The following is a 25,839-nucleotide window of genomic DNA, read 5'->3' on the forward strand; positions in this document are numbered from 1 at the left end:
TTTTTTTTATTATTCACTTTTACTGGAAGTGACTTTAGCTACTTTAAAACAGACATTCTCAATATAAATATTCCCCGCTTGTCTTGTTTCCACATAATAGGGACAAATAGTTTTCTGTATAGACACAGAAATGTTACTCTCCCCAGAACTGTCTTTCAGCCAACAAAAATGCAAAAGTGCAAAACCCAAGTGGTGCTCTCTTCTAAATTCTATTTCTATCCTTTGGGAATGTACACTCTAGTCAGGGAGAGAAGGCACGAATATGGAGCATTAAATAACTTTCCAATGTTTAATAAGAGTCAAGAAATTAGCTGCAGTGTGAGATGTGGAGTGAGGGTGATGATCACACAGGAGGAGGTAGCCATGGAGCTGGACTATTCTGGGAAATATATCGGACATTTTCACATTCCTGGCTGTCCTCTTCCACCCTCAAGGAGACGTCACAAGTGATTCTCCATGTTTCTCAAAAGTCTAGGTCGTCTGGGACCTTAAAGGAAGTGGGTTTTCCTTCTCTTACAAACATGAAGTGATTTTCTTTTAGTCATATTTTAATGTATTCCTTATGGCTCTACCAAAAAAAAAAACCAGATTGCGTTCCAGGTGATATGATAATCTTATACATTTGATGGTGTATGTGATGGTTCGTTTGGAATATCCCTGTGTAGGGGGACAAGAAGGTTTCTCAGAGGAAGTAATGTTTGAGAAGCTTGGCAGAGTGAGTAGGAATCAGATAATCTAAGATAGAGGGAAGGCATTCACAGGGAGGGCCCTCCCTGAGGGAAGTCCTCGAGGCTCTTCCATGTGGCTGGTGTTAAGGGGTGTGCAGTCGTTGCTGACTGCTGAAACCCCAGAGCTAACTTGTGGCCCTTTCTGCAATCTTATGTCCTCACCTCAGAGTTGAGAACGTTATCTAGAATGATAGAAGAGTCATCGATGGCTTTCAGAAAGGGAGGGACAAGATAAGTTTTGCTTTCTAGAAAGGAAGAAAGTGCCTGAAGGGAACAGTAGTCCCCCTGCCCCTGCCCGGAAAGGACAGTTTTTAAGGAGATGGAATCCTCAGAAAATGATGACTTCCAAGCATGAAGAGAAGTAATGTGGAAAACACTTTCTCTTTTCCTAGGTCATTGGAGCAAACCCATATTGATATATTTGAACTGCAAGATAGTTGCTCCTCATTTCATTGAGTGTGTATTTTCATATTATTACTTTACTTAAAGCAAGGCATAGAGTCGAAATTTTTCAAATTTCATAATATTGACCCATTGGAAGCATTGTTTTCCATATATCAAAGCAAAAATATTTAGCCAGGCCTGTGTAATACTTTTTATATCTTCTTTTAAAAATAGTATACTGAAAAAAATAACTAAAAAATCCCACCTGTGGCAGTGGGTGCAGATGATTTGTTCTTGTGTCATATGTGGCATACATTGGCACCTCTTATCACTTGGCAAAGAGAAGTGAAATAGCATGGCAAAGGTTCAGGGTATCGAAAGGACTCAGCATCCTCACTCTTCTGAAACATTCAGCAAAGTTCGCTATTGCCTCCCTAGTTGATACTCCTATATATCCATCTGCTCACTCCTTAATAATGTATATATTTACAGGTGTTTTCCCCCTCCAAACCGTGAGCTCATTGAAGGCAAGGGACATGTCAGATTCATCAATTTATTCCTGGTGCCTGTAGTAGTCCCAGTCCGTGAAAGATATTTAGTAAATGTGTTAAATGGAGAAATAAGTGGGCACTAGGAAAAATTTAAATGTCTATAGTAAAGGCTTTCATAGTTTCTAAATTTGAGAGTCGGATCATGCCTTTATCCATGTATTCTATAATGGAATTTTAGTATTGATCATTTCGGTATAAAAAATACTCATGCATATGTAACCCTTTATCCACTGAATGTTATCACACACTTATTATAAATGTTTGTTGATATGTTATATATGTAGTTTATATATATGCAATTATTAAGTCACACATTTATTACTTGTAATACATTAATATAGATGTCAATATACTTCATTAAATATCAATATAAGCTGTAGTATCTGTTGTTCTTTGGGATAGTAATAGTGGATTTGATAGGCACCACTCTATATGAGTATCTTTTTTTTTCAAGTATCTTTTCTTTCAAGAATAATTGTAAGAAATGTGGATTTCTAATACAGATGTCATATGAAATACTGAAATCCATGCTCTTGCCTTCATTTTTTTTCTTATCTTTTTCTCATTATGTACATCAAAGAAAATGAGCTATTGAACAATCTTCATGGCATTATCTGCTTTTACATGCACGGGTGTTTAAATGATAATTTTAAAATATATAATTCCTTTGCTCTTTGAAGTAGTGAAATGCTCCATAGAATGTGAGTGCTGTCATCTCCTCTGTCTCTTGTCTAGTGATTTCTTTGCAGGGAGCCAGATCTGGGGCTTGCAAATTTTTTCTATAAAAAAATCAGATAGGAAAGAATTTAGGCTTTGCAAGCTGCACAGTCTCTGTTGCATACTCCACTCTGCTGTTGTGTTAGGAAAGCAGCCACAGACTGTACAGAAACGAATGTGTGTAGGTAGATTCTCACAAAACTTGCTTTACAAAAACAGGCACTGAGCTGGATATGAGCAAGATGGCGGCTTACCAACCCTGGCCCTAATCAACAGTTGCCACCTCAAGTTCAAGGCATGTTTCATCTGTGTGTTAAAAGTAATTTATTACTGATAATAAATAAGTTGCAAACTTTAGAATCTTACTTCATAAGAAAACCAAATGAAAGACGATTCGAGGTGAGCCTGGAACTATCTCATACTCACAGTTGTCTTGGAGAACCTTCTTGAGTGGGGGAGAAAAGTGTGGGAAGGCACCACAGAATAGTAGTTAAAACTGAAAACTCCTGGGTCAGATCCCCGACTTTGAAACCTAGTCATGCTTCTTCCAATCTGTGTCTGGGACAAGTTATTTGACCTCCTTTTGCCTTTTTCTTCATGTGTAAAATGAGACTATAAATAGGCCTCACATCATGAGATTGTTTAGTGATTAAAACAGAAAGTGCCCAGTATAGATTTGTAATAGTGGGTACATATTATATCGTTTTTTCCCCATAGATTTCAACCCCCCGAGTTGGAAGATAGCGTTCAACTTATTGTGTCCTTGCCGTGAGCCACTGATGAGCAACCCCTCACCATGCACCATTAATAGCTGTGTTGACTTCACATTTTCAGGGTGTTGATGGGTTGTGATTTTATAACTTCTTACATTAAAGAATTCTACCCAGAGATGAATATTTAACAAGGAGGAAGGGAACAAATCTCAGTGGGGGGATGTGAAGATGCACAGATCAATAGTGCCTGTGAGTGAAAATGACATGGAAACATGTTAGGTGACAACAGTTGGAATTACCAAAGCTCAACAAAGTGATTATATTGCTGAGTGTTGGGTAGTATGCCTTTATGTTTATAGCACTGGATTCTGCAATTCTGAGCCTTACTATTTTTATGAATAAAATGACATTTAGCAATGTTCATAGCATATACTTCTGTATCCTATTAACTGTGGTATGGAAGCCAATAAAAATGAAGAATCATTAAAATAAACAAGTTTGATATTTTTTACAAATCATATTACCATATAATTATTTTCCTTTATACCCAGTTTTTAAATGGCCTTCTCATTGCCACATTAATTAATTTTACGTTTATAACATGCTTTTATGGATTCTATGACTTCGTTTCCTAAAACTTTACCCTGTTTTGTGCTTGCTCACCAAAAATGGCATGTGTGGGGGATCTGGATTTAAGAGAATTTGGGGCATATTTCATTTATCATGTACATTATGTGCATTTCTTGATGCTCCCCACAAGACTTTTTATGTCCACTTCATAGAGCAAATTCCAGAAGCTCAGAATGGCTGGATACTTAAGTGGCTGGCTAAGGACTCGGCTGGACTTCAAAGCCAGGTAGCCAGACCACAGAGCCCTCTCTACAAATGTGCTACAACACTGCATCCTATTCATAGGAAACAGCCGCAAAAGGAGCAGATGAAAAATGAGTAGCAGCTGCTTAATTTTTTTTTAACCTTAGAAATATTCCCCATCACATCTACAACAAAACTTGTGGAAAGTAGCATGTGGACCAAGCCTGTACAAGGGAAAACCCATTTCAAATTTTGAGTGCGTAAGCTTTAGGGTTTAACAACTTAATTGGTAAAATTATCATGTTTGATTTCTGTTGCCTGTGGAAGAGCAAGTTGATGAAGGAGAATTGGAGCTTCAAGGCAAGAGCATGTTACGCCCTTTGTGTAGCCACATCTGCCAAGATCAGTGAAGGAAGAACTGGATAGCTCATCCATCACATGAGAGCGAGCAGGGCAGCAAGAAGCAAGTGCAGAGGCAAGAAGGAGAGAAGCCAAAGTGTAGGATAAATGCCTGGCAGGCTTTGAAGAAAAGTTACATCTCCTGAAAAAGGTTCAAGGAATTGTGCACTTCTGACAATGCCATTCATCCCAGGCCACTTACAATGGTTCCCAACCCATAGTGCCCACTAGGCTCCCCAGGAGAGCTTTGTACACCTCACAACATCTGAGGCCTAACCAAGGGAGTCTAGTTCATTTGATTTATACCTGTATTATTCAGTACAGTGGCTATAAACCACCCTATGGCTATTTAACTTCAAATCAATTAAGATGAAATAAAATTAAAAATTGAATTTTCAGTTTCGCTAGCCTCATCCCAAATACATACTAGCTATGAGTGACTAATGGCCACCATATTGGGTAGTATGGGTGATAAAGATTTCCATGAACGTGGAAAGGTCTACTGGACCACACCACTTCAGAGGATGGGGTGTGGGCATGTGGCCATGACTATGTTTGAATACCACACCAAGTTATTCTGATGTACAAGGAGGGTAGAGTATAGTTATCCTTCTACACATGGTTGGAAAATATATCTCCACTTGTAGCTGACCTAATTTTGCATTTGAAGGTTATTCCAAGAATATCACTAGACTTTTTTCTACAGTCTACAAATTAACCACATATATTTTCATTTAAAGCAGCTGGCTTGCTCATTTACTGTAGAAGTAAAGGTTTAGATAAGTTAACTACCAGCCTTCAACAGAAAATGCATAAATTGCCTTTCTCACTTTGAACGGAGAGGTACAATTCACCTTGATTTTGAATCACATATTAAGAGATCATAATAAGATAAATGATCTTAAACTGCAACTAAGTAACTCATTGTCCTCAGCTCACATTTTAGGCAAGATATGCAAAGTGACAAATCCATACACTTGGTGATACTCAAAATTAATTCATTAATGTCATAGTGTATTAAGTTTTATGTAATTTTGAGGAAATTGCTTTCCTTTCTCATTAGAGAAGAAACCCACTGAGAGGAGACATTTTGCAAAAGGTTAAGTGCAGTGAATGAGATGAAATGTCATCAAATGTAACACTGAAATGAGCAAGCAGAAAATAACTCACTAAGGCATCTTTGTTGTTGCATATTTGGTTTTGTGTAAGAATTTTCAGTATAGGGTTTTCAGTCTCCTAAATATGATATTCATCTATCCTTAGGGCTTGTTTTATTTTCTGCTGATTTGTGACTATCTGATTTGGGTTTGAGTTCTCCAGTTCGGAGTAACATTACTTCAGCATCTCTGTATCTTTTAGATAATCTTGTAGCAGAATCCACTCCTTTGTTTAGTGAGCAATGAATCTGCTCATATCAGAATAAGTGACCTGTTCTGCGAAGAGTTCACAGGATATCTTACCCATAGTGTGTGCCCTCTCCTTGAGCTTCCATATTAGGACAACCCTTCAGAATCCGACCTTATAGCTCAGCATTCCTTGCTACAGGGTTAGGAAGAGCAGCTGCAAAAATGCCATTCTCTGAGCTTATGAGAACCTGTGATGTCATATCCGGAGTGCTCAGTGAGGACCAAGAAGGAATGAACGACCTTTGTGCTAGGTCTGCCCTCTCATACATAAAACAAAATGTAAATTTCTCACTCTCTATCTGAGGCATTTCTCCAAGCACAATATTGGGGCTGACATTCTGGCGATCCAGATTTATTAGAAAAATTGAGGAATTCCGTCAAAAATCTGAGTGAACTGTCAAAAGAAGTTAATCAAACCACAAAAAGGTTTATCCGTAATGACAGTGACCTAAATAAAGTGTCACTGCACCATTTCATGAGACCCAGGCCTCATCCTGAAATAAAAAAGCATTACGTATTTCTAACAATTGATTATATAGCATTTAAAATCTAAAGGTTTCATTAGAATATACACATCTACTTCTCCCATTCAAGACTTTGGAATGCTTTTCAAAATGATATACACAGAACAGTTTTTATTTTGCCATCTGTAGATTGGTGCTGTCATTAATAAACCACCATGACATCCCATAGGGAGAAGTATAGGAAGGCTCCAGATTCAGACTGTTCAGATTTGTTACTTGTGCATACATGAGGAAGTAAGGAAGGTGAAATTAGTGACTCTCCCCCCAAGTCTCACCATACAGGTTGATTTCTCATTCATATTGTCAGAGTATTCACAATTGATGGGATAGCTGCGCTAAAGGATTCAACGACCTGACTGCTTCTTTCTCTATTTCTGCCATCTTTAACACAAGAAGCTGTCAGTTCAGTTACCTAGGGCTGTGGAACAAACCACTCCAAACCTTAGTGGCTTAACAACCATTGGTTCAGCAATCTGGGCTGAGCTCACTAGGCGGTTCTTCTGTTGGCTCTGACAGTGCTCATTCATGAGACCATTCAGCTGGGAAGCTGGCTGTGGCTGGGTTGAGCTGAGACATTGAGACAACTAAGTTTTTCCCATTCTCATGTAGCCTTTTTACATGTTTTTCTACAAGGTCTCCACAACACAGCAGCTAGATTTAGCCCCTGGTGACTCAACAGATTTAGGAATGTAAAAACGGATGTAACCAGGGTTTATATGATCAATTGCATGTGGCAGGATTTTGCTACCTTGTGCCACATTCAACTGATGGTACATTCTGAAATGACGCAGAATAAAAGCTTAGAAGAGAGTAGACTGAATGCTTAATCGTATACAGTCTGTGTTATAAATTATTCTGTAGTGTCCTTAGCTATGAAGAGTGAATTGGTTGAAAATGACTCTTATGTTCTCAGCATTTTTTCTGGCTAGAAAAACTCTTCCACGGTTTGGAACTCTTAATTGCTTCCTGGTATTTATTTCCAAGGCTGTTTGGGTGACTTTTTTGCCTCTTGTTGGTTCCGCTTAAAGGGTTGATACTTAAATCTTAAAGAGGGTTCCTTGTTTTTATTCTTTGTTTTTCCGGCTTAACTGTATTTTTCCTAAAAATAAAAATGGCAAATACACAAGTTCCCCATTATTTTTATATTTTCTCTGGAAGCTTGACTCGGTTAGAGTCTTAAAACAGAGTAGGAACTTCATAAGATACCATCTTTTGAAAGTGAGATTATTCACTTAAAGAAATAGTCACCTTCTTACGAAGGTGACCTGACAATATATGTCTCTACCAAGTAATTGATTTAATGGGCCACTCCAGTCTTGGTCTTAGGAAACTGTTCTTATTTAATTGCTGTCTCTTCCTCTTTGGGCACTTACAACATGGTATCTACTAGAGCTAAGGACTATGGCTTTATCTTTCAGCTAATTTGTAAGCTGTGTGAAAACACAACTGCATTACTTTAAAGCTGTGATTCTTTGAGCATGTTGCTTAACTTCTCTGAACTTGTTTCCTCATTTATAGTATGGAGATCATACTGTACTTCCTTCTTAGAATTCTTTTGACCATGAAATGAGTCAGTGCCTGTAAAATGCCTAAATGATCCTTGACAGTAAGGACTGAGTCAGAATTACACACTGCTGTTACCTATTCATAAATTTAAAGATCCTTTGCCTGGGACAGGAGAATCACAAGTTTGAGCCCAGCACGGGCAATTTAGTGACTTAGTAAGATCCTGTCTCAAAATTTAAAAAAAAAAATAGATTACAAAATAAAAAAGACTGGGTGTGTAGCTTACTGCAAATGCCCTGGGTTCAATTCTCAATACCACAAAAGACAAAACAAAATAAAACAGATCATCTGCCTGACAAAGATGAATAACATACTTATCAGTTTCATGTAAAGTAATATATTAAATAACTTTAAATGAGGGTCTACCTTTTACAGATAAATATCCAGCATTGTATAAACCATATTGACTGGCTGGTGGAATTATAAGTAATTTTCAATATATGAGTTTTGAGGGTAACAGAGCTGGACTTGTATGCAATAACAGGTAGCTTTTACTCTGGTTTTCTGTTTAAGTTTAATCATCCTAGTAAAGAAAACCATCTGACACATTTTACTGTTCTTAAATTCCTTCCTTGTGCTAAGTAAATACCAGCAGCAGCAGAGGCTATGTGTGGCTTACATGATTTAACCTCACAGAATCCTAGTAAAACCATACCGACTCCTTTAATTTGAATCAGTAAGATCTTCCATGAAATCATTTCTCAGCTTGTCAGTTATAATCACAGTGACTCTTTTGTTGAAATTCACTTGAGACCCATGAGATAATGAACTATAACTCCATATCGACTGGGAAACAAAGATATCTTTTTGTGTTGCGTTTGTTTCCGTGCCACATGAAATACAGGGAGATCAAGGTACTTAATGATTGGGATATGTTTTAAATCTTCACTTTTCCCCCTGCTCTTCATGGGCCCCACCCTGAACCCCCACATGCACACTCATAAACACAGTCACGTGTGTACACACACTCTGAACTCCACACCCTCTGTTCAGGAAATGAACAACTTCTCAAGGACTATTGTTCCAGAAAGACCATAAAATTGAGAGCATGTGTTATGCTTCAGAGTAAAAGAGAATGAAACCTTGTTGCTTTTTAATGTTTGTAGAAAGAAATCAGTGATTTTTAAAATATAATTTGAGGACTGAGAATACTTGCTAAACAAAGAAAGCATACTATATGCTTTATCCCGCTCTCAGGGGTTTTACCAGAAGCTTCCAACATTCTTTGGTTGATGCCTAATAAGGACAGTTTGCAGTTACACTCCAATCACCATTTGTAGATCTTTGTAGACAATATTTTTTAGAGGAAGCCTTTCCTAAGTCCAGGATCTTTTTTCAAAATAGACTTATTAAAATAAGAAGAGAAAGTCCAATTTCAGTTTCTTTTAATTTTTATGTCCCTGCCCTCCACTTCCTCCCCAGCATGCGCACAAACACTCTCTCTCTCTCCTTCCTTCTCTCTTTCTGTCTCTCACTCACAGTCAGTGACACAGCCTGCCTCTGTTCCGAAGAGACAGGAACTGCTCAATGGTTTGACAAAAGATAGCATGTTTTTGGTCCCAGGATTCACAGTAGCCAATGTCTCTGGCAGCAAAAGGTACAGTGGGAGTCACAGCCATGCCAGCTGGCTCATTTCCTCAGCACTTGATATGATCTGCTGTCTCAGGATGCATTTTTCATCAAAAAACTCGCTTTTTAAAAAACAGAATCAAGTTCCTACTTCCAGCTTAGTTCTGTTAGTTTAGGGAGAACGGCAGGGATGCGGTGAACACAATTCATGGGTAAGCAGTATCTACATCTATACTTTCTATTCTTTTCCTGAAGGTGATTTTGACAAACTTGTGTGATTCTGTCACATCCATTTTATGACTTGAGAAGAAAATTGGATTTATCAGCATCTGAGATGTGTGATAGCTCAAATCTCTCAGTGCCAATAGAGATTGATGGGCACTTTAGTTTCAGATTGATTGATAATGCTGAAGCGGCTTTAGATGAGCAAACTCAGGCAGGAAGGAGTCCACTGAGATTAAATGGAGCAGCGTCATTGGGCTGATTTCTGCAGAGGATTCAGGCATGGGCTGTTCTGAGGTCTGATAAGTGACTTATCTTCTCCTCTCAAGTGGTTCCCCATGGTGCAGCGTTTTAGTTGTTGTGGCCATGATAGATACGGGATTTGGAGAACAACTTGGGTATTAGATAAGGGTAATAATAAATCTGATGTGCTCTGTTTTACAGAAAGGAAAACTTGAAGCTTCTGGATTTTTAAGCACTGTCTAGCTTGCCTTACTGTAAAGAGTTTTGCCATGAAAAGGTTTCGTGGTGGAAAGAGATGGAGCTCGACCTCTGTGTCCTAGATCCCACTCTGCTACTGCAGGAACTGCTTTGCTTAAAGCAGTTGCTTCACTCATTTATAAGGTTAGGAGTTTGGACTGGCCTGTCTGAGAAATGATAAAATGTGTATATTATAGTGGGTGTGAGTCTAAACTCCAGAGCCCGAAGTCTAGTTTCAAATCCTAACTTTACCACTTAGTGTGTGATCTTGGGAAGTTTACTTAAACTCTGTTCCTCAGTATTTTCATCTGAAATATGGGGATAACGATGGTGACATCGATTGTTGTAAGAATGAAATGAGCTAATTATATATCAAGTTCTTAGAATGGTGATCGGCAGAGAATTGGAACATTTGTAAGTATGATAAGTATTTTCAAAGTCTAACCTATCTCTGGAGGTCTGCTGCTCTAATTTCAGTAAACTAAATTTAACTAAGGACAAGCTAAACTGCCAAAGCCTGACCTGTCATTGAGATTTTTCTAGTGCATCGATGTGGTTTCACTCCCTGCAGCCCCAGGATCTGGGCAAGCTCCTTTCCCTCCTTCACATCCAAGATTGGAACAAAGCTTAAAACTAAGAATTAAGTCTATATCTGGTACAGAAGTCCACAATTCAGCAGAGGAGATGCACAAATACAATGGCCTTTTGTTCTGATGTTTTTACCCTTGGGAGCTTTGACGTGATAGTGATGTGATAACCCCTGGAGCGGTTCTTTCCACTACAAACAAAATGTACTCTGTGTTCATTTTCTTGATGGTGCGAGCAAGGCATTGGGTTTGACCGTGTTCATGTCTGTCTCTTTGGGTGTATTAGTGATTCATGTGAACTGGACATTTACAGACACCCGCTTCTATTTTACCCTAGCATCTACATACTTTCCAATATGCCAAATTATTCCCACATTGTAAGATTTATTTACAGGTTCTCTGGGATGTTTCTTAAAGAAACAAAATCTTGAGAGGAGGAAATTACTGACCAAAGATGCAAATCTTTTTTTCTTCTTGTGATACTCACAACCTTCACACTGACTTTCAGCCCAGTTCTTTATGCATTTTTTATTTTGGGACAGGGTCTCACTAAGTCACTAAGTTGGCCAGGCTGGCCTTGAACTTGTGATCTAGCTGCATGGGCCACCTAGAGTGCTAGGATTAGAAGAATGTGCCACCGCACCTGGCTCAAAATGCACGTCTTAATAATAAATGTGCTTTTGTTTTTATTCTAGTCCAGTGGTCAGCAAGCTTCTATAAATGGCTATATAGTAAATATTTTCATCACTGGGTGCCAGGCAGTCTCTGTTGCTTCTGTTCCGCTCTGCCACTGCAGTATGAAAGCTGCTGCAAACAATACCTGCGTGAATGAGTGGCTGCGCCTCAATAGGACTTGGCTCACAAAAGCATTCCTGGGCAGGATTTGGCTCACAGACACATCAGCTTGTATCAGCAGCATCCTTGTCATGCCCATTTTGTAGATGAGGAAGGTGAGGGATGGGGAATGTGAGTAGCTTACTAGAATGCGACATGGCCCGTAAGTGGCAGAACTGGAGTCCAAAGCCACATGATCCTCACTTTGAGCCCTTGCCCCTTGCTGCCCTGCATCAGCCGGTCTCTGCCTGGGAGCTCAGCTCCTGAAGTCAGCCTGGCTCATTCCCTCACTTCCATAAGTGGTAGCTCAGGTACCTTGTTCGGAGCAAGGCTACCCTGGCAGCCCTCCCAACACTCCTGTTCCCTCCCAGCCTACACTACCTCTCTAGTACTCACCACCTTGCCGTGTAAATTACTCATTCATGGTATATATTTCTTCTCTGTTTCTCTCCACTAGTCTGCAAGTTCAGTGAGGGTAGGGCTCACTCTTCTGCTCACTAACGAGTCTCAAGGACCTACACAGTGCCTGTCCTGTACCAAGTGCTCAGTATTTGTTGGACGAGTGAGATGGGGTCCTCAGCATGCTATTGTGATATATTGGGACACTCCACAGACAGAAATAAGTAGCTTATATACCAAGGCAAAAGGTAAAACTGGCCTACCATTCCTACCGACTGTTGAGAATTTTCTAAAACTCCTATTTAGAAGGAAAAGAAAACATTCATGCTTATAAAAACCAGGCTATAGCTGGGCCTACACTTGGGAGGCTGAGGCAGGAGGATTGCTACACATTTGAAGCCAGCCTGGGCTACACGAATTCAAGGCCAGCTTGAACTACATAGCAACACACATACACACACACAGGTCAGAGTAAATAAATAAAAGATAAGATAGTGTACAATATAGTAAAAATGTCAGTCCTTCCTAAAGAAAGATCTATTGAAGAATAGCTGAGGGGTCAAGAGAAGAATTAGCAAATGTTATTCTATTAAGTTTGTAAAGGAATAATGTCTTTAAGTGTCCAACCAGGGGTGTGATGGCCACAAAAATACTCTGGGTTTTCCTTGGAAGCGCATAAAGGGAGTTCCTTGTCATTATGATATGTTTATTTTGGAGTGCTAAGGAACAAGGTACTCTTTTCAGAAGTGTTGACTGTAAGCTTGGTATTTACATTTATACCATGCTTCAGCAACACATTTTGATTATCTGGGAAGCTTGGCTGTACTAATTATTAGTAAATGACAGCTGGTCATGTTTAGAAACAATTGAAAGAAATTTAGCCGCTGGCATATTTGATCTGAATGGCAAACCATATTTCAGGCCGTAACCTATTCACCTTGCCTTTTTTTTATGCTTCTCACACATTATGGAACCACAATCCAGTTGGCATGTAAAAAAGCTGTCTTATGCATAGTGGAACTATTTTTCAGCACGCATTTCTTAAGAGTTTTTGGTGTCATTAAAACTGCCAGGCTTAACATGGAAATGCAAATTTAGAGTGATGATGATTAATATTAATTATACCTGAAATTATCACTTATTCACTGCTTGTCAGGCGCGAATAAGCCCTCTCGAGAAAATTCATTTGCATGGTCTTGTGTAATCCCTACACACCTGAGAGTTCATTTTTGCTTTTTGCTTTTCTATGGATGAGAAAGCAGAGGCTCACAGATGTCCTGGATCTTGCCAGAGTTCACATCCACAACCCAGGTCTTCACCATCACACCAGCAGGTCTTAGCTTTCATTGGGAAAAAATAATAATCATCTGAGGTTGTCACTTTATGGTGGAGGTGCTTGGTTCCTACACCTTGTTACAGCAATTCCTCAAATCTGTCTAGAGTCCGAGAACCTGAATGTTTAATAACCATCATCTGCCCAAGGAGATTACAACATCCTGGGTCCACAGACTACATTTTGAACAGCACACGTCACCCATTGCTATTTCCCTAGGTCCTGGGGAGTTCATAGTCGGGTGAAGCTAAAGAGGTACTGCAATTAGAGATTGTCCCCCAGTACATCAGAAAACAGTTTCAATCAACTATATTGCATGGGAAAATCAAGTTCATTTGTAAAGAAAAATGAACTGTGGATGTCAGGTTTTTGGGGGTTTTGGTTTGTGTCTTGCTTCTTTTTTGCTAAATGTGGAGACATATACTTCTGGTGAGCAAGAAATCTATTTGGTGAATACACTTGGTGAGTTCTGTAGTTAATCAAGATTCTGCTTTACTCAGATTTTTGTATTTGCTTCTTTTAGACTGGTTTGTGCTGTTTGTGTTTCTTAACTCTTTTCAAAATGAGCACTGTTTATATGCGTAATGTGAAGAAAGTGCATAATATGCATAAGAACATATAGTTCATGCCTTTGATGATCAACAAAATGTACAAATAATTGTTAATACTTCCTGACACCACCTTTTTAAGAGGAGTCTCTTTAATTTGAGCCTATCAGCAAACCTAATTTATCTACACTAAGGTTTCTCAATCTCTGCACTATTAATATTTTGAGCCAGATTTTTACTGTGGGGAGCTGTCCCGTGTCTTATAGAATGATATTCACAATTGCAAGTCTCCACCCTCTAGGGGCCAGTAACACAAGCACATTTCCCTCCCCTCCAGCTGTGATGAGTGGAAATATCTCTAGATTTCACTTGATGGCACCTTGGGAGCAGTGTTACCAACTCCTGGAACAGCTGTGCTACATATCCTTTTTGTCACATGTGCTACCTTTTATTAATGTTGTCACTCATGTAGTAACCCTGATTAAAATAATATTTTTACAATTTTTAAGGTTTTTAGTCTATTTGGAAATATTAGGTCGGTTTCAATTTTACTTCCATTTACAAAATTGAGCCAAATTTGAAATTGCCCATTTTCAGTCCTTAAAAAACTTTGCTATGATGATACTCAAAAGATGGGAAAGATGACTGCAAACTTGTTTCTTAAGGTAGTGAAAGAGAGAGCATGTCAAAGACACAGAGAGAAGAAAAGATGCTGGACTAGGCATGATGCTGATTCAAATTTACACAGCTATTTCCACAAACCAACAAACTAGTACACAAGGGTAGAAAATAAAAGTGATAAGATGTGAGCCAGGGAAGAGCTGCTCCCTGGCACCCATGCCCACTCATCAGACCTAGTAGAGGTAAATTATGAATTTAAAGACCAGTGTCACCACAAAGTGACAAACAAATGCCCACCAAGACTACAAAAACCCATCAGCACTGCCTAGGACAGTGATGGAGACATTTTAGAGACAAGTGCCCAAACTGCAGCAGGAAACTCACTCACTTATTGCAAAGTGCCACACTGCAATTAAACCTGAATACCGAAGTTTTAGTTCAGAAAAATGCAACTCATACCTGACATCTTTTGTCTTAAAAAAAAAACAAGTAAGATGTGTGCCATAGGTTCACCACTGCTGGCTTAGGATACGTTCATGGTTGTTTCTCAGTGCTGAAATTCGTGTTCCAGTCTAGCATTTTTCTTTGCTGAGTGCTTTTTTATAAATGGATAACTTATTTTAAGGCTCAGTCTGGTCTTTGGGGGCAGAGGAGTAGAGTGGTACAGCATTTCCCTAGCATACATGAGGTCCTGAGCTCAGTTCTCAGGGCCATCTGCAAATCTGGTCACACCCCTCCCTCACTCAGGGTGTATGAATGATAATGGAGGAAAACCAAATCGCACTGCCTGCAGAGGAGGCTCTACAGGACCTGGCTGACCTTGGGTTTCCTTCATTCCCTGCTCTTTCTCAGCTTCTGGCTTTCTGAGGTCCTGCGTTGACCTGCTCTCTCTAACTCTTATGCCTTAATCCCTCCTGTTTTCCCCAAAGTTGCGTTTCTAGTGGACAAACCTTCATCCCTTTTAGTCAACTTTCATGTCTCCTTTAAAACACTACTTTCCCTTTAAAGCCTTCCTTGATCTCCAGGCAGATGGCAAAGCCTGTCTGCTGGGCAACCATTGCTTTGGATATTTTTTCTAATATCACAGTCTGTGTACTTTATTGATTGCTTGTGTTCTTCCTACTTGAAGATTAACTCCGAAGGCACCAACTGTTTTGTCATCTTAATAATCCCAAGCCTAATACAGCGCTCAGCATGTAACAGGTGCTCATTACATAGTAACTGAATTAATTACCCCAGAAGGTATAGAAAATAAGAACAAAATATTTCTTCTAGGAACTGGTATATTTCAGTAGTAAACTAGAGCTCAGAGACTGGCAAACTCCATCAGCCAAATCCAGCCTGCCATCTGCTTTTAAAATTAAGGCTTGTTGAAATGTGCCACACTCATTCATTTATAAATCACCTATGGCTACTTTTGTGCCCCAAGGCAGAGCTGAGTAGTCCTGGCAGAGACCATATGGTCTACGCAGCCTAAAATATTTACTGTCTGTCTCTTGAGAGAAAAGGAGTGCCAACCCCTGCTATTGATAATCAAGCCCTTTGTAGTTCATGTTTATAACTGTACCGTGATACTCCAAATAGCAGGTCGGCCTCCTTTGGATCACTACATTTCTTATCTGAAAGCCACAAACTCCTCTGGGACTTTTCGTTTGGGAGAAAAAGTACAATTCACCAATAACATAACTTGTGGTATCCTAAGCTTAGAGAATGTGAATGACAAACAAGGCCTGAGTTCCCAACTCAGCTGTTTTAACGTGAGTTTAGTCTGGTTATATCAAAAAAGAAAAAAAAAATACAATGCCTTGGGAGAATTTTTAGTTCACCAAGTGTACCTGTGCCCTAGTCATTGTGCCGACATTTGCTCACTCACACCTCTCTCCCATGCCCCTTCTGCTCCCCTGTGCCCCCTCGCACACCATCTTCCTGCGCCCTCTGCACCCATTAGTACAGCGGTGTCTGGGAATGGAAACTCAAATATGTCAAGACCAACAGAAGCCCTCACTTCCCTTAGTCCTTGCTCAGTGTTTCCTGGCCCCTCTAGCTAAAACTGCACATCCTTTTCCTCTACTCGCCCTGCTCTGAGATGTTTTTCCTCCCTAGCAGTTATCCATATTTAACACACTACACCTCTTCCTTACCTTACTCATTTTTTTTTTTTTTTTTTTTTTTTTTTTTTTGTTTTTTTCTGGTACCGGGAACCGAACTCACGACCTTGCGCTTGCCAGGCAGGCGCTTTTGCCACTGAGCTAAATCCCCAGCCCCCTTACCTTACTCATTTGCTGTTCCTCCTACAGTATACTAGCTCCATTTTTTTTTGCGAAATAAATGAAAAACCAGATAAAGAGGAGAAAATGTCAGCGAATTAGTGTAGTGCCCTTTACTCTTTCCAGTGAACATCCTAGGCAGGAAGTTGCCACCAGTATGGACCTGCAGTATCTTAATAGTGGCCGGGCCAGTCTTTTTGTCTCCGTTCGTTAAGGTGAGTGACTTCTTCAAGATGGTGAAGTTTTAAGAGATTCTGTGGGCCAGTACCTCTCTATCCTCTGAGAAACTCTTATTGATTGCTGAAGAATTTTGTCTCTTCAATCTTTGATGCTCTTGCTGTTTGGCATGGTTTGCAGGAAGTTCACTTCAGTAAGAGGACACTGGACTTCAGAGGGTGGTGAAGAGCCCCTTCCTTAAGCCATCACTTTGTCACGTTTGTACTGGGGGGTGACATAGAAGAGCTGGGTGTGAGTGCACACAAGCACACTCTTACACTTGTAGCAATCTTGGCTTTGACTCTGTGATGTAGACTATTTTAACATCAAATGTTTCTATAAATATACATTCTTACTGATCTAATACTTATTGGAATTAACACAACTCCTGAGAGTGCTCTAAATAGAAACTCAGGATTAAAATTTTACCCTGGAATTTAGTGCCATAGATTCTTAGTTTGAGGCATATGATGTGAGGAAAATGACTTAACCTTCCCAAGACGCAGTTTCATCATCTATCTTCTTGTAATGATGCATTATTATGATGTTCAGTATTTTCTGATTATTATAAATATATGTTTTACTACATGCTAAAGTAAAAGTCAGCCTTCTTTATACACATTGTTGGGTTACATATCCACAGATTCAACTAACCATGGATCCAAAATTTTCCCAAATAAAAAACATATTACACCTGTACTAACTATATGCAGAATTTTTCTCATCATTATTGCTAAGCGGTATAGTATAACAACTATTTACAGAGCAATTATATTATTTAATGAATTAAAAGTAATCAGGGATGATTCAAAGTATACAAAAAGAGGTACATGGCTGATGTGTAAATGCTGTCATTTTAAATAAAAGATTTGAACATTTTATGTTTACAGCTGCAGGAATTTTGGAACCAATCCAGTATGAACACAAGGAAAAATAATATTAACATGTATTATAGTTAGTATACATTAGTATGTATTATAATTACATTAGTATATATAATTAATAAATATATTATTTTAAATGATGTTATTATACTACTGAATTTTATATAAGATAGGGTAAAATGCTGGCTACTTCATCAGGTCATTAGCTGGATTAACTATGAAGTTCCTGGCACAATTGCTGGCACATGGGAAGCTCTCAAATGCAGTCTCCGCCTATTGTATGTGACACCAATTAGCACAGTTTCCCATGTTACTGAGCTAGAAAGACTAAACATCCCATACAGTTCCTATAAAAAGGAGGCAGCACATAGGAATTTTTCAACATCTTTCTACTTCATTTCCTTTGGCCTATATATGCATCAGAGATCATATGACCTAGTAGCTTCTTTAGATTTTGATTTTTGTGACTGGCAGAGAAAATCCATGACAATTTGAGAGGATTTGGTTTGGGGAATCAAGCACCAGCTATGGGATACAAAGGTGAAGTGTGTCTGCCTTGGCTACTGACTGAGAGAGGGTGAAAGCCTGGGACAAGTAGGTGAACTGTGTAAAGGCTGATGTTTTTCCTTTGGCCTGCAGGGTGATTTCACCTGGAACAGCATGTCGGGCCGCAGTGTGCGGCTGAGGTCAGTCCCCATCCAGAGTCTCTCAGAACTGGAGCGGGCCCGACTGCAGGAAGTGGCTTTTTATCAGTTGCAGCAGGACTGTGACCTGAGCTGTCAGATCACCATTCCCAAAGGTAAGGCCCTGTCTGCCTTTCTGCCGGGGAACACTGCAAATCAAACACGTGCTCTGCCAAAGCCGCAAGCTGCAAGCTCTTCTCACACCTACCATTAACACAGGAAGGAAACTCCAACTTTGGCTGCTGGCTGCCATTCATGTCCATTTTGAAAGACAAGTCCGAGCAGGAAAACTTGCATGTCAGCTAACACATTTGGTGAAATGCAAAGTCAGTTTGTGGCTGTCCACAGAAAAGCAGTGGTCCTCACACACTTCACCAAAACCAGCGAGACAGAACTTTCAGGAAGGGCAACCCAAAGGGTCGGAAGAAAACCTTGGTCTGTCTCAACTTGATCACAAAATCAGCATGTAAAAAGGATGCCTTCCACTGTGCTGTACTTGTCATTTCACTGTAAGAAAATTTAGCATCAGGGATTCTGTGGAGATGAACTCCTTTGTCTCCTGTCTTTTACCCCGTGTGCCTAGGTTGGGCTTCGCCACTCTGATGCTGGAGCCCGGGCACAGCTGTCTGGCTGATCTTTTCACACAGCTCCTGATCCCAGTAAAGATGAGATGCCTGCACTTTGATTTTTTCAATGCAGGAGAGTCTGTCTCTAAATGTTTACTAGCATTTATGAAGATACTTTTAAAACTTGTTTTAGTACATAGCTAATTTGAGGCAGAATGAAAAACTGATGTTGTACAAATATTGACCCATAAAAAGTAACACTGGCCAGTATGCTTGAAACCCAAAGGAGAGGAGAAGGCTACCAAGCTGTGAAAAGCTAGATGCTTCGTGAGTATTTGCTTTCTCATCAAGTAATCATAGACACATATGTGGACAGACACACATATGTCTACATGCACACACAGAGACACATACATGCAGAGATACGCGGTTTTCAACTGTGATGATTTCATCTCCTTCCCACAGGAGACAACTGCCGATTTCTGACCACACATTTGGTTGTTGCAGCTCGGGGGAAGGGTGCTACTGGAGTCCAGTGGGAAAGCATGCATGTCACTAAGAGGCGCCTTGCTCCTCTGGCTTTCTTGTCACCCGCTGTCTCTACCACAACCACAGCCAGCTCCTCCAGACAGGAAATCCCCACCTCTGTTATGACTTTGCACACTAATCTCCCACAGAGAGGTCCTCTCGGCACAGGTGAGGAGAGAGTCACTAAGGCAGTTGTAAAAACTGTCAGGCCAGGTTGCTCTTTCTTTCAAGGACAGACCCTCCTACCTTATCTGGCTTGGGTTTATTGGAGGATGGAGATAAGGCCTGCCTTCCCCTCCCACTTAGCTCACAAGGTGGTGATGCACACGCACACACCCACCCCATCCAGCCAGTCCTTGTCCCTTTCATCATGAGTATAGACGTTCTTCACATTCATAAAATATTATTCATATTAGCAGGGCATGGTGGTGCACAGTATATTGCCAGTTACCTCAGAGGCTGAGGCAGTAGGATGACAAGTTCAAGGGCAGTCCAGGCAATTTAGTGAGACACTGTCTCAAAATCAAATAAATGATGGGGATGTAGTTCAATCCCCAGTACTACAAAACAAAAGGAGAAAAAGAAAGGTGGAAATTCAATTTATAATGAAGGGAATGGTGACTTTGAAAAGTTTTGAAACTTAGAGTGCATCTCTATCAGATAAGCCATCAGGGAACTTTGTAGCTTTGCTATTAAATCCAGTTAATATGGTGTTTCTCTTTGTCCTTACTTTTAAGGGGTCCGTAAAATAACCTTTACTAAACAGGTAATTTTATAAAACTTGTCTGCTGAAGTGTCCCCTCCCCATCGCTTACTTCTGTGATTGTGTGGTTCCTCACACCTTTAAGGAAAAATTTATGCTATTGAGATGTTTGAAGATATTGTCAGGGCCCAGAGAATATTGGCATACTTTCTATAGAAATGGAGATTAATGATTTACAAGGCAAATTTTCTCACTTACAAAGGGGAGAAGGAATTGCATGGCTGGGTGGCAAAATCGGACTTCACCCAAGAGTTTCTAAAGCTATTGTTTTGCACAGAGGGTTATAGACATGCAGTTACTGTGACCCTTTGAAAGTGTGGCTGGTGCTAAGTGCTGTGACAGCAGCTTCAGTCTGAATGTGGCAACTTGGTTCCCATGCAAACCCCCAAGTGGAGGTTCTAAAACTGTATCAGATTCAGGGATATAAATACAGCAACCAGAGCCTAGAACCTAAAGAATACCACACCTTGAAAGACAGTGAAAATAATGAAAAGGGAAATATAGTCAAGCTCATCCCTTCACGATGCTTACATGGACTTACTTATGGATAACTAGTTAGGAAACCATCTACTTCTGTGAGACTGGTGTTTCTGGGGCTCAGATGAATGATATTACTATATAACATAGTCATGAGCTTCCAGGATTGAGTAGAAAGAAGAAAAAACTGAGGAGATGGCAGGGCGTTGCTGGGATGATTTCCTAGGGTGGACCACAGGGGGATCCACGGCACAAGAGAAGGGCTTGACCTTTGCTGGAGCTATAACTATAAGTGGACGTGGGTTATATGAACACAGATGCAAGTGAGTTAAAAGATGGTGGGAGATCATGTGGAATTTCACTGCAGATCGATTCTCTGCTTCCAGTGAAATAGGTAACAACTTCATCCAGCAGGAGAGAGGATGCGAAAGAGGTACTGAAGAGAGGAGGAACAGAAGTGAGGGGATCTAATGCACCAACAATATTGCAGGATTGCAGGCAACCAAATGTCCATTTGACATTAGTAGCTGGAAATTTTAGATGCCAAATAAACATTCTGGCAGCTCAGCACTATTAAAACAGAACACATCATTTTTGTGCTTTAAATTCCTTACCTCTCGTTAATCCAAATGCCCTCTAATTAGGATTAGAGTTTTCTGGTTGAGTTTAGTGAAAGTAGAGAGGGACACCACAATTGAGTGTATCTGTGATCTTCAGAATCATGGCCCCAAAAAGATAGCACAACCTATCCCTGGAGACTGTAAGTGTGTTACCTACCTCACCAAAAGGAACTTTGCAAATGGGATGAATTGTCTGACAGGGTCCAAGCTAATTGTGCATGTACTTAGTTAAAAGTGGAGAAATTTTCCCAGTTGTAATCAAGAAGGATGTGGTTATGGAAGTATGGACAGAAAGATGTGGTGTTATTGGCTTTGAAGATGGAAGAGGGGGCCAGAAGCCAAGGAATGAGGGTGGCCTCCAAAAGCTGGAAAAGTCAAAGGAACAGATTCTCTCATAGAATATCCCAAAAGGAACATAGCCCTGCTGACACCTTGGTTTCACCCCATTGAGATGCATTTTAGATTTCTGTCTTCCAAACTCTAAGATAATAATTTTGAATTGTTTGTCACCAAGTTTGGAGTCATTTGTTTCAGCAGTGATAGGGACTAATACAATATCCAAGAGAATTATAATCACAGAACATGGGTTCTACATTAGATAATAAAGGACGTTAGAAATAAATATAAAACACATCTTTTTCTGGATTGACTAAGAATCAACAATATAAAGATTCAATTATGACATCAGTTGTCTATAAACTGACTATGATTCCAAAATAAATGCACCAACAGAGTGTTTTCAGTAATTTCACTAAGTTAATCTAAATATCACCTGAGCAAATTATTATAGGAAGGAAGTCAGGGGAGAGCTGATAAAGAAGTCTAATAAAGATGATCCCTTTATATTTATTAAAATGTCATAATACAAAAGTAATTAAAAGGATACTGTACTGCTGCACAGTAGAGGCAAAAGAGTTCCAAAATAAACCTAAATATACAGAAAAATTTACTACATAATAAGTATGTATTATTTCTTTCTTATTGAGGAAAATCTGGATTATTATTATGTGTGAGGCAATGAGACATTGGGGAGGCAAAACTGGATTCTGACCTTATTCCTTACTTCAAAATAAATTGATGTGGATGAAATATTTGAAGATAAAAACAAAGCAAATGAATGTATCAGAAGAAAGTAGAACTGGGTATTTGTATATTAGGAAAGCACAACTCAGAATACCTAAAGAAAAGGAGAGATTTCGCTACATAAAAAATAGAGTCATCTGTATGACAACTAACAATTCATAACATATTTGCCAAACTAAACGCTAATTTCTTTCCTGTATAAACTCTATTACAAATTAAAACAAGGAATAAAAATCTAAAATATAGACAAATTTCTGGCAGATCACAGAAAAAAGAGATTGAAATAATGTATAAATATTTGAAAAGATGCTTTAATTAAAGAAATGTATGCTAAACACAAGGGAGATTTTTTTACTTTCAGATCACTATGGATCTAAAAGTTGGATAATATAATCGATGAGAAACTAGACAATCTCATGAACTCTTGATAGGAATATGAGTTGTTGCAACAGTTTACAAGGCACATTGGCAACATCTAAATTTTAAATGACCCAATGATTGTACATCTAAAAGCATATCTCACAGATATACCCTCATAGTGTTAGTTGGGCTAGACTGACTACTCAGTGTCTTAACACAAAAGGCTTCTTTTAAATTTTATTTTTATTAGTACATTTTTGCACTACATGATTACATTTTTCATAGGGTGTTGGTACATATATACAACATACTGAAATTCTTTTTTCATCCCATTCCATCCCTCCCTGCTCCCTCCAACTCTTGTTCTCTCCCTCTCTCTTTCTCTCTCTCTCTCTCTCTCTCTCTCTCTCTCTCTCTCTGTCTCTCTCTCTCTCTCTCTCTCTCTCTCTCTCTGTCTCTCTCTCTCTCTCTCTCTCTCTCTCTCTCTCTCTCTCTCCAGCTGACAGGGTCTTGCTATGTATTTTAGGCTGACCTTGAACTCACTATGCAGCCCAGGCTGGCCTTGACCTCACAGCAGTCCTCCTGCCTCAGCCCCCCAAATGCTGGCACTATAGGTGTGCGCCACCACGCCCAGCTTTCCCTCTTTTTCTTAATCCCTTTTCCCTTCCTTCTTTCCCCTCCCTCCACCTCTTGTTCCCCTTTCTATTTGAAAAATATCTCCCTCCTTCTTATCATCTATCCTTTATTGTGCTCAAAGTTATCTTTGGTACTCCAGAACCATCCAATTCATTTTGGTCACGAAGGTGGGGAGCCAGGATCTCATGGCTTCTCCTTCTTTTCTATCCTTTCAGCCAGGAGATGCAGAAACTGAATGACTAATAAGATTTATGTAAACTTAAATGATTATTGATAACCTAATTTTTGCTCCTAAACATAAGATAGTTCAAAAAGGAACCTTAAAGATGCTCTTGAAATTATAGAGACATCTTTAGTGGTTGAAATCAGAAGGCCTTCCAGTGGGAGTGATTATATTTACCAGTAGACTTTTCCCAGTGAGCCTGAGACTGCCCCACAGAGGCAGCCAGGGACTGTTTCCGACCTATCTAATGGCTGCTCTTGGCAGAGGTTCTTGGACTGAACTATCTAGTCTGTAAATGGCTTAATCCTTAGTAACAGAACCAGGAAACAAATACAGGTAGTGTTTTAGGTTCAATAAATATTTTAGATAACATTTTAATACAAATGGTGAAAGGGGGGGAGTAATAAACTGGCACATGGGCCAAACCCAATTTACCATCTGTTTTGGTAAAAGTAAAAGTCTTATTGAAATACAGCTGTACTCACTCTCAAACACACCATCTATGGCTGCTTTCACCCCTCAACACAACTGAGGAGGTGTGACACTGTCTCAAAAGCTTACTACTATCTGGCCTATTACAGGCAAAAAATTACTGATGTCTGGACTTAGGTAAAAATGAGAAGAAGTAGCTGATTTGTGCTACAATCAAGTACAGCCGTTAGTGCAGGGAATATGGCTTAACCTCATTATATTGTAAATAAATATTTAAAGCTCAATGGTTCCCTAAGAGACAGAAACATGTAGTTTCTTTAATGTTATTTTCCCCCTTCTTTCTTCAGTTAATTTCTGACAGCACAACTGAGAAAGGTCTATGTTTTTTAAAATAATATTAGGAAACGTGGTATGAGCCGGTGACTTAAGAAAGTGTGGACAATAGTCTAACGAAAGAGTACCCTGATGCCTCAAAATTGCTCAATTATATGATTTTCTTTAACGTGATCCCTCACCATGATCCCTTAGGCAATGTAAAACCCAAGTAAACAACTCCATGAAATGAGGAAAATTATGTTCTTGGTAGCCCAACACTGCATCTGTCTTTGGTTTGTGATTTAAATATTAATTTCAAAAATAAGAGTACTTGGTGGATAAGGGGATTGAGCTGAGGTGTTTATGTTAATAACCCCAGACAGAAAATGTAACTGTTCTATTTCTGTAATGGCCGTTTTGGCAATGCCCATTTGAAGGTGTGATGTGCTAGATACGCTTGTCAATTATCTTGTGTGTACGAAAATGAAGCTGAAACCTGCTGTCGAATCCACAAACTACTGTAGGTGGAAATAAAGATAGGAAGAAAACATTGCCAAATGGAGATGACGCAGGGGATCAGAGCCCTAGACTCAGAGGCCATCAACACAGTTCTCTGCTGTGGGAGCTATGGCGCTAATTGTACCACTGTGTGTTCACAGCGCCTTTTTATGTGCTCCTCCCACAGAGGACTGTCATTTCCCACACAGTAGGGCTATGTTTATTTATCTTTGAGCCTGGAACACCAGGCATACCACTGGCGTCTACCAAATCTTGAAGAAGTGAACGCATGTGAGCACATATGTCTTTAGTGTAAAGCTCCTTCTTTCCTTTTTTCCAGAAAGCTTCAATCACCTTTTTCTTATTTTCTCCAGTATCTCCGGTAATGATTTTGAAGCAACCTTAATGATTTTCTACTGCTTCACCCCATGCCCAGTTTCTAACTTTGATGAATGATCTCACAGGTTAATATGAGGTTTAGATAAAATAATTACCAGAATGAGCTTAAAAATATACTGAAACCTTATAACCTCTCGGTAGAAATTAGTCACTGCCGTCAGGGCTCAGTGTTCACTATACCATATCACTCTGTCATGTGTAACGTGTGTACTCGATGTGCCGTTAACCCCAACCCAAATTTACTCTATCAGTCTATCACCTTTAATTGTGGTCATAACCCTCTCTTCGCTTTCCTTGATGGGGGCCATCTCCTCCATTCTGTCCATCACACCTCAAACCACCAGAATAATCTTCAACCATGAAACCTGCTACTTTGTTGGCAAAAAGGGAAATTCCCAAGGCTTCCTGTTGTCTACAGAACTCACCATTAAAACCATTTACATTTCATATAAAAGAAAAAATCCCTTTTGCTGACACTGTTGTAAGGACACACTG

General features: G+C 39.6%; 1 protein-coding gene across 4 annotated transcripts in view; it reads left to right on the forward strand.

The window, feature by feature from the left end:
* The window catches only part of Arhgap6 (Rho GTPase activating protein 6), a 475,573-nt gene that overhangs the window by 379,929 nt on the left and 69,805 nt on the right, over positions 1-25,839 (forward strand). For 3 of the 4 annotated variants that reach the window (XM_005411385.2, XM_005411387.2, XM_005411386.2), the window contains exon 2: positions 18,401-18,560. In XM_005411385.2, coding sequence (XP_005411442.1) covers positions 18,401-18,560 — 160 coding nt within the window. Of the gene's footprint in view, positions 1-9,509; positions 9,583-18,400; positions 18,561-25,839 lie in introns of those variants that run through there. The other variant, XM_005411388.2, reaches the window with a different exon arrangement.

The sequence above is a fragment of the Chinchilla lanigera genome, unplaced genomic scaffold (genome assembly GCF_000276665.1).
Source record: "Chinchilla lanigera isolate Chin_1 unplaced genomic scaffold, ChiLan1.0 scaffold00143, whole genome shotgun sequence".
Lineage (NCBI taxonomy): Eukaryota > Metazoa > Chordata > Mammalia > Rodentia > Chinchillidae > Chinchilla > Chinchilla lanigera.